This window comes from Crocuta crocuta, unplaced genomic scaffold (genome assembly GCF_008692635.1).
Source record: "Crocuta crocuta isolate KB4526 unplaced genomic scaffold, BGI_CrCroc_1.0 scaffold213, whole genome shotgun sequence".
Classification (NCBI taxonomy): Eukaryota; Metazoa; Chordata; class Mammalia; order Carnivora; family Hyaenidae; genus Crocuta; species Crocuta crocuta.
Window position 1 is genome coordinate 2,835,229 of NW_027529442.1, and position 9,630 is coordinate 2,844,858.

The following is a 9,630-nucleotide window of genomic DNA, read 5'->3' on the forward strand; positions in this document are numbered from 1 at the left end:
TTACGCACCAGCATCCGTGGGGCAGGGGAGGGGGGTTCTAGATTACGCAGGACTGTGCCCCACCCTGGAACTGTTCAGCTAGATATCTATAGGAGTGGGGTTCATCCAGCATGGTATTTTAAAAGCTTCCCAAACCATGGGGCACGTGGATGGCCCAGTTGGTTAAACACCCAACCCTTGATTTTGGCTCAGGTCATGATCTCACAGTTCATGAGATCGAGCCTGGTGTCGGGCTCCCAGCTGATGGGGCAGAGCCTGCTTGGGATTCTCTCTCTCCCTTACCTCTGCCCCTCCCCTGCTTCTGCTCTTGCTCTCATGCCTGCACTCACTCTCTCTCTCTCTCTAAATAAACAAACTTTAAAAAAAAAAATAGCTCCTCAGGGGTACCTGGGTGGCTCAGTAGGTTAAGCGTCCGACTTCAGCTCAGGTCATGATCTCACAGTTCGTGGGGTTGAGTCCCGCATCGGGCTCTGGGCTGACAGCTCAGAGACTGGAGCCTGCTTCAGATTCTATCTCCCTCTCTCCTTCTGCCCCTCCCCTGCTCATTCTCTGTTGCTCTCTGTCTCTCAAAAATAAATAAACATTTAAAAAAATGTTTAACACAAAGCTCCTCAAACCAAAGAGGTACATATGTACTGCTCACTGATAACCATCACTTAACCTTTCTGATGTGTCCATTTGTATATGTGTGTGTGTGTGTGTGTGTGTGTGTGTGCATGTCCACACGCACATGCGAGAGAGACAGAGAGACTTACTTAAGGACCTCCCCCCCTCCAAAACTAAGGTGTACCTAAATTGGGAAATCTGTTTCAGGAGAATACATGTTGCAAAGGTAGATCAGGGGAAGCAAAAGTTACCCAATTTGGATTATTAAGCCAGTCAGGGTCAATGAAAAGAAATTTATCTGTTCTCAGTTCCTTAAAGGGTGCATGTTGATTATGGGGGGGTGGGGGGAGGTGCAGCATGGAAGGGAAGAAAAAAGGGGAAAAGGTAAGAACATAAAATGTATGGTGGGGATCCAGCAGACTATAATTGGTAATTAAACTTGTAAATATATTTTTCATTCCAAACATGGCCCACTTCATTGTTTTCCCTTTTTTAAGGTATTTTCATAAACCAATGTTCATTGTGAAGAAATCATAATTTTAGAAAATGGCCTTTTCTGATTCAGAATCTCTGATTCAGGGTGGTATGCTTAGGGTAAGTTGGTTGAGAGGGAATTTGGACCTACACGGATATTTGAAATTGCATGCCCAGGGACGCACAGGAGCATTTTCAGAAATTATTTCTCCATTCTCCTGAGCTCAAAATTTGAGTCATCTTTTCCTTCTTTTTCAAAATCGCTGCCTTTACTTGTTTATCCCTGGAGTCTACTGAAGGCCAAAACAATCTCTCATGGACTTCTCTGAAAGGAGTGGGTTCAGATACAATGTCATGTGACGTTGACCCTGAACCAGCCGCTTTTCTTTATCATTAAACCCACAGTGTATAATTTGCACCCAAACAGTTCAGATCAGTGTGGTCAATGGTCATGAAAAGTTGACACCAAACTAGCACTGAGTCAGTCCCTCACTCAAAGGACACCCCCAGGAATGAGTGATTAAGGGACTAACTCTCTACCCATGTGCTTCATCCAGAAAATGGAGGGCAAAGCAAGCATTAATGAGTTCATCAGTTCCTAGTTGTTATAAAAGAGTCGAGTACGATATGATTGAATTTTGTTACAGACAAAAGAGGAAACGGCCTTGTCTGTGTGTCTGTATTTGAGTGAGATGACAACAGTAGCCCCTGGGGGGTCAGCTTTCCATGTTCCAAAGATGCCAGCGAAGCTTGTGGTCTTGGATGTGGTACGATCTGGCCCTTGTCCTTTCCTCCCGCTGCTTTCCCTGCTCTTACCTCTGGTTGCCTTTCCTACAACATGCGGGCTCACTCTGTCGTACAGCTCTAGCCACTTGACCTGCCTAGACAGCCTTCCCCTACAGCTTCCCATGGCTGATTGTCTTCTATCAGGCCTGCACCCAGTGCCGCCTCATCCTGTCTTATCTTCTTCATCGCCCTGGACTGTCTGAAATCACTTACTTACTTGTTAGTTGCAGATCCTCACCATGAGAACGAGGCGCCTTGTCTGTTGTCGATCAGACTCCGCTAGCCCCTCACCGCCGATGATCAAGGGACGATAATAAAAGTGGAGAAGCGTGAAAGGCTATACCCCAAAATGCTGATAGTAATGATCCTTAGGCGAAGGACTTGCAGTCCTTTTAATTGATGTCTTTCCCTTTTGTTCATTTGTATCTCCTAATTTTTCTGCTGACATCATGTATTATGTATGTAATTCGTATGCTTAGCCAGGCTTAAGGAAGCGGTTTTAAAGCTTCTAGGCAATTGCAGAGAAGGCATTATCTGCACGCTCCACGCTGTGCAGTAGGTGCTGAATAAATGTTTGCTCAGTCTACTGAAACCATGATTCTAAGGGAAGGCATTTTCCCCAAAGTTCTGTAGGTAGTTATGCACCCCCCCCCAAGTTCCTGTGTGGGAAGAAAGAATGCAGGACATGTATCAAGGTACAGATGTGGAGAGCTGTGTCCCCCAGGTTTCTGACCTTCATGCGCAGTGGTGTGCTTGTCTCTGACAATCACAGGGTTATTTTGCTCCAGGGAAAATCCATTATAAACAGCACATGGGGCACTAGGGTGTGATGTGCTTCGGTACACACTGCCTTTTTTTCCCCCCCACAAAGATAATGTGGAGCCGTCAGCTCCCATCTAACAGTGAGTGAACAGGCTTCCTGACTTCTTCCACCAAAAGAATCTACAGTCTAGTTTTTCCTTTCTAAGTCCCTTGGCTTGAACGATACCTTGGCCAATAACAGTTCTTTCTACTAATAGCTTTATATATGAGTAGTTGAATAGGAATGGCAATTATGTCTTAAAACAGGAGACTTATTTGGGGTGTATGTGTGTCTGTGTGTTTCCAATTGAAGTCTGACCTGGTAAATTGCATGTCATTGGCTTCAGTGTTAGAGAGCGCTTCCCTTCTTTGAGCTAGTAAATACTTGAGTGGTCCAGTATCTCAACAAAAGCAGGTTTTCCTTAGTTAGGACACTGGATGGTTAAGGTTCTATCTCTTTGCGGAAGTCTGCCACCTTTGTTTAACTTTAATGCTGTCTTTTGGAAATCTGCAAATTGGGGGGAGGGAGGAATCCAGGACTAGAAGACTTGATGACTAATTTAGAAACAGAAAGAAGCGACTCCCTCAGACAAAATCATCTGGTTTTTTCCCCCCACATGGATTTCCATCATTTTCACCTTCAGTAGAAGACTCCGTTATTACTGGAGCCCTAAAATACTTTGTGCATTTCATATCCATGCAGCTTAAGTCAAACTGACATTCTTTCCAAATTTAAGTAAAGGCAGATAACAATGCGTGACGGAAACCTGTTTTATTCTAGTACCAATGCCAGGCAATTCATAGAAAAAAAAAATCACTGTTTCAGCCCTCTGCAGGCGCAGTCCTGCAAGACATGTGCCGAGTAGGAGTGACTTATGTTCAGAACCCCCTAATGGCGTGGAACAGCAATCCAGATTGCTTCTAGAACAGTGCCCAAATGTACAATTGGTTAGAGCTTCTTTCCGTCTGGAAACAGGCACTGCTTAAAGGAAAATGCTGTGCCCACCAGAATCATCCCAGGCTCCTTTGGATTAGATGAGCAAAGACAACTCGGAAGAAAAGTTGACTTAACTCTAGCGGTTGGAATACGGCCCCCAGGAAAAGCAAAGCGGTGCTGTGTATAAACAGGGCTTGGTGTGAGGCGCCAGAGGAGTGGGCTGGATCCCAGGGACACCGAGCACCAGAAGGATGCCGCCTGCTTGGCTAAAAGACCCAGCAGTAGGGCCAGCTATTGTGAAGCCCCTCCGCCAGATGAACAGGGACCCTTCTCTGGTCACAATAGCCATTCACGCTGAGCAGCCTCATTAAATATTCAGCCTGTGCTTCCGGCAGCTCATTAGGGCCGCAATGAGCGGTGACGTGGTTGCTGGAAAGCGGAGGGCCGGCCAGCATCAGTAGGCAGAGGCTGAGTGAGCTGCTGATGGCTTTTCTGTTCACTGCCTGTCCTATGATGACCAGTGTTTGCTCCCTGCTTTGCCTGAAGTACAGGTAAAATAAAACAGGAGACAGGCAGCTTACCCCTGAGAACGTCAGGTTCTTACCTCTGAGGTTGTGTGGCAAGGGCCTCAATATTTGAGTGCTTGCCCCCTTAAAGCCCTCTGACCCTCTTAAAGAGCTGTCGGCTTCGGGGGCCTTTGCTAAGCACAAACAATGTGGTGCTATTGTGTACTTGGGCTGTTTGATGACTGCATTTGGGAGGGTTTGAGGGATGGTTTTGAACTTGGCGCTAGAGGTTTTGAATACCAAATTACTCTTCTGTAACAGGTCAAATTTAGAAATATTTGGGGGTAATCCGAACAGTGTGCATGGCAGGTTTACTCTGTTAATGCCAAGTTCTCATGTGTTTGAGTGGTTCACTACTTAGACTTTCCCTTGTGACTATCAGGGTCGATCTGGTACAATAAAAAGTAACTATTTGTCAGCTCTCGGGGGTTCTTCCCATAGACTGAATGTTGTTGTCCTTACATCTTGTTACTTTTCCATGGGTTTGCACTCAGTGCTGTGTGATATTTAAAGCTGGTGAAATCTGTGAACGAAGAATTGAAAAATGAACTCAGAGTATATTTCTCTGGTCTCACTCTTTGCACGTTTTTCTCTTCCCTACACAGAAAATGTTTTCAGACAGCTCATTTCTATGTGGAAGATAGCAGTTCACCTCGGGTGGTCCCCAATGAAAGTATCCCTATCATTCCTATTCCGGGTAAGTAAGACCCCCCTCTTATGGGCTAATTGTTTTTTCTCTTCTGCTTGTACTTGTGTGTGACAGCCGTGACAAAATATTATTTTCATAGCCTTTTAAAGCTTACCCTACAAGATCCTTAACTCACAGTGATTTAATGAAATCTTTGCTGCTTTACATATCTGCAGTGTGATGAAGTCCTCTTTAAGAGGAACAAATACCTATGAGTTGACTCAGAATAGACTCAGAATAGACTCCCAAGTGGGGAGGGGAAGTACAGTAGACAAAAGGGAGAACAGAGATCCTGGCAAGCCACTTGGACTAAGTTTCCCTCTGATAGGCAATTTGTGCTTACTATTTTTTTTTTAAATCACAATTTGTTGATACATTTCTCTTGCGTTTTCTCCTAAGATTCCATACTGTGAAAATACTTAATCTTAGCGTTGGAAGTTTTGGTTCTTAGGATTTGGAGTGGAAGCCTAGGGATACATTTTGGGCCGGGGCGTATTTCGTTTGTCCTCAGGTGAAAAGATGAAATACTCAGTGTTAGAGGTAGGCACTGGTGGAATACACTGCTGTAGTAAATCCTAGCAAATGCCGTAAACCTTTAGAAGTTCAGGAACTGATTAGTTGTAACAGAGATGAGATGTTGGGAGTAAAGATGGCTCCCACCATGTTTATTTGGTGTCCCTTCCTTTTTGCCAGATTTGAACTTTCTTCTGCTGGGTTTCATTATGTACTTGTAAATCTATCTTTAGATCTCTCAGATCTCCATCCTTCTGACACTTCGTCTTTGTAAACTGAGGCACTGCTTTTACTATAGTCCTGTATCCCACACGCCTGCAGCTCCCCTCTTTGTCCAGAATGGTCTTTACCGTCTAATATACCATGTATTGCCTTATTGGCTTGTTGTCTCTTCCGCCTACAGTGTGGGCTTCATAAAGGCAGGTGGATGTCTTCCTAGCGTGAGAATAATACCTGGCACAAACATTCTTTAATTCTCTGAACGAATGAATGAATGAATGTCAGCAAATCTTTCTTAAAGCTCTTAAAGGGCTCTATCCGTGAAGCTCAGAGGTACAGTCATTCTCTCGATACCAAGGAATGCTTCTGTTGTTTACAGATCGTCACTAGGTGCTGTTATGGGTGGGGATTTAAATGGAGCTTTATGTGTCCGTATATGTTAAGTCATTAGATATTGTGGGAGTTGGCCATGTTTTCTCCATTCTGGTCAGCTTATGTCACTAAAGCTTGCCACACAGAAACAAGAGGGGTGGCAGAAAAGTCTCTGGTTAAGTTTCTACTGGGTTAATTCATGGCTGCTAAACAGTTCCTAGACAGACAGGATAGGTGTTCTGTTACCCTCTGTTCTTGACTGACCATCACCCTTGAGTCTTGAAGAAGGAGACTGCACTCTACCTTGGAGAGGACAGGAAGCAGACAGGAACCCTCAGTCTTCCACTTGCATGCAGTAAGTAGTTTTGTCGACTCTACAGGATTTGGGCCCTAGCATGTGTATAATCGTTCTCCTCCTGCATTACCTAGAGTATGTGTTGAACTCTAGAAAATGCCTAGGAGCCTCTCTCTCTTTTCTGAACTAATTCATCTGACAAACACAGCTGTTGGGTAGCTGTGCCTTTGAAATCTGTTTGAAAAACCTACGTGGTGAGATACTTCTTGGGCTGTCCTTCACTTTTTATTTTCCTTTCTCACTGGATTGGGGATCAGAAAACATACAGTCTTCCCCTGCTTCCACCATGACACCTTTGACCTCTCTGAGCCTTAGTTCCCAGAATCTGTAAAGGGAACAGGATACCTGGTCTCCTTGCACTTGGAGGGCTGTTAAAACTCACAGGAGATGTTATGTTGTGAAACCATTTTGGAAACTATAAGCCAGAGTTGTCGGTCATTGAAGCTTTGCTTCCCAAATCACAGTATCGTCCTTCCCAGTGGCCTTGGAGAGGGAGCATTTGCATAGTACTCTGGTTAAGACTGTCCCAAACCCTAAACCACATCCACCGGGTGTGGTCCGCCACACCTTGCTCTTTACCTTGGACTTTGAGGATTTCCAGTTCACCGGAAGCCTCAGAAAATGCCATCAATCATGCCTGCCTTGCCACACCTCTGGGTAGGTGTTTCAGACTGGAAAGGCTTTTGAGAGTTTTCTGCCTCATTTCCCAGCTACCTGTTGAGTCACCAGGGTAAATATAGTCATCTTCCCTGCCCTCCTTCACCATGGGGCATCCGCCCAACAGCGCCCAGCGGATGCCTGGCACCACAGATCTTCTCAAACCCTATATGTACTGCTTTCTCCTACACGTGCATAGCGATGATAAAGTTTAATTTATAAATCAGGCACAGGAAGAGAGTCACAATAATAACTGATGATAAAATAGAACAGTTAGAACAATATACTGTAATAAAAGTTAGGCGGCCTCTCACAAAATATTGTACTGTACTCACCATCCCTGCGATGGTATGAAATCATGAAATACCTGCGTGACAACATGAAGTGAGATGAATGACCTAGCTCTCGGCTACAGCTATCCCTCTGACGATACCTCAGGAGAAGGATCACCTGCTTCTGGACCCCAGCTGACTGCAGGTAACTGAAACCTTGGATGAGGGGGAGCTTCTGTACTCACACCCCGAGGGCGTTTCTTTAACTGGTAGTTTTTCCTGATTCCTACCCACTGGTAGCGTAAGTACATGGGATGAAAATGGCTTCAGCTTCTTCACCGGCTGAGAAATCCATGGTGTTCGGTGGTACCTCACGTGACATAGGAAATGCAACCTTGAGGAGCTGGAACACCCCTGTCAAAATGAATTCATTGAAATCTGTAGCGTGGTGTGATGTTCAGGCACCTGGAGAATTTGTGAGACCCCTCTTTGTGTTCTCGCAGACCACACAGCCTTCGCTGGGCACCTGCCGGTAGAAATCATCGCACGTCTCCCTTAACTGGGAAAGAGTTACTGCACGTGACCTTTCTTGAAAGAGTTTTCAATTTAATCACATTTTCTACTGTTTCTTAAATAAAACCCCCGCTGTCCTGTTTCATAGTTACGTTTGTAAGATATTTTGTAGTTTATGATGCACTTGAACAATCCGTTATTCTGTTTATTCTTATGGTTTCTTCTGGTTATTGGCATACACCTGTGTCCTGCTTAAGAAATTCAGTATAAGAAAAACAAAACTTTTGGGGCGCCTGGGTGGCTCAGTCGGTTAAGTGTCTGACTTCGGCTCAGGTCATGGGCTCACAGTCCGTGGGTTCAAGCCCCGCGTCGGGCTTTGTGCTGCAGCTAGCTCAGAGCCTGGAGCCTGTTTCAGATTCCGTGTCACCCTCTCTTTCTGACCCTTACCTGCTCATGCTGTCTCTCTCTCAGAAATAAATAAAACATTAAAAAAAAAAAAAAAGAAAACACAAATTTTAGCCAATTCATGAGTTACCTTCACTGTGGTGAAGCTTTCAGCCCAACTTTTCCTTAGTGGAGATAGCATGGGATCGTTCTGAATGATTTATCTCATCGTTCTTATTTCCAAAGATAGTTAGGATATTTATAGAACTCCTATGGAATATTTGTTCTCTCCCAGTAGATCTGTTATATTTTATTCTTGTTCAAAACCTAATAACAGGACTACTGGGCCTCTGATTTATCAACTTTATCACCTGAACTCCTTTGTCCTATAACTGATGATTTCAAAAATCAGGTTTTCAGATATTTCCAGGTACTGGTATTTCCAGTTATTTCCAGGGGCACGTGGGTAGCTCAGTAGTGACGCAACTCTTAATTTCAGCCTAGGTCATGATCTCATGGTTGGTGAGCCTGAGCCCCCATTGGCCTGTGGACTGACAGCAGGGAGCCTGCTTGGGATTCTCTCTCTCCCTCTCTCTTCCCCTCCCCCGCTCATACGTGCATGCTCACTCTCCCTCCCTCAAAATAGATCAACTTAAAAAAATACATAGATATATATTTCCAGGCAAACACTATGGTAAATTGAGCCATTATACTGGTTAAAAAACGTATGCAACAGGGTACGATTGAAAAGCCAGGCACCAAAGTGTTATAAAATAGAGCTTGTGGGTCATCCCTGTAGAATACGGAATAAGCTCTGCTCCGAGAACTTCCTTTACAGTTAACCTTTTTTAGAAAACATCATGTAGTGTGTATCCGGCGTTTACTGACTACGTGGTTTATTTTCACTGCAATCCTAGAGAGACCAATGCCACTGACACCTCATCTTACAGATGGAGAAACCGCGGCTCTGAGCTACAGTTAACTCACCCAAGGTTACGTAGATAAATGGTGGAGTTAGCATTGGAATTCCCTCTGTGGCTTCAAAGTACAGATGCCTAGGAAAGGCTCTGCCTTCCGTTTTCATGCTGGCACGCTCTTTGGACAGTTCTGATCTCTCAAGACTTCAGGCTCCTCATTTGGATGTTGCTTCATTAGATCTAGGGCTTTTCAAGCATTCACGTGTGTTTTTTCTGAGTTCTTGGTTCTTTCACTAGCATTGACCATTTGAAATTCTCCTTTCATTATTGTGTAGCATCTTCCTTTTTTTTTTTTCTTTGTTTTATTTGTTTCTTGGAGAGAGAGAGAGAGAGAGAGACAGCGTGAGCAGGGGAGGGTCAGAGAGAGAGGGAGACACAGACTGAAACAGGCTCCAGGCTCTGAGCTGGCAGTCAGCACAGAGCCCGATGCGGGGCTCGAACCCACAAACCGCGAGATCATGACCTAAGCGAAAGTCGGACGCTTAACCGACTAAGCCACCCAGGCGCCCC

At 44.8% G+C, this 9,630-nt stretch overlaps 1 protein-coding gene across 3 annotated transcripts in view; it reads left to right on the plus strand.

The window, feature by feature from the left end:
- The window catches only part of PTPRG (protein tyrosine phosphatase receptor type G), a 706,759-nt gene that overhangs the window by 642,916 nt on the left and 54,213 nt on the right, over nucleotides 1-9,630 (plus strand). For all 3 annotated transcript variants that reach the window (XM_077760245.1, XM_077760246.1, XM_077760247.1), the window contains one exon: nucleotides 4,776-4,867. In XM_077760245.1, coding sequence (XP_077616371.1) covers nucleotides 4,776-4,867 — 92 coding nt within the window. The remainder of the gene's footprint in view (nucleotides 1-4,775; nucleotides 4,868-9,630) is intronic.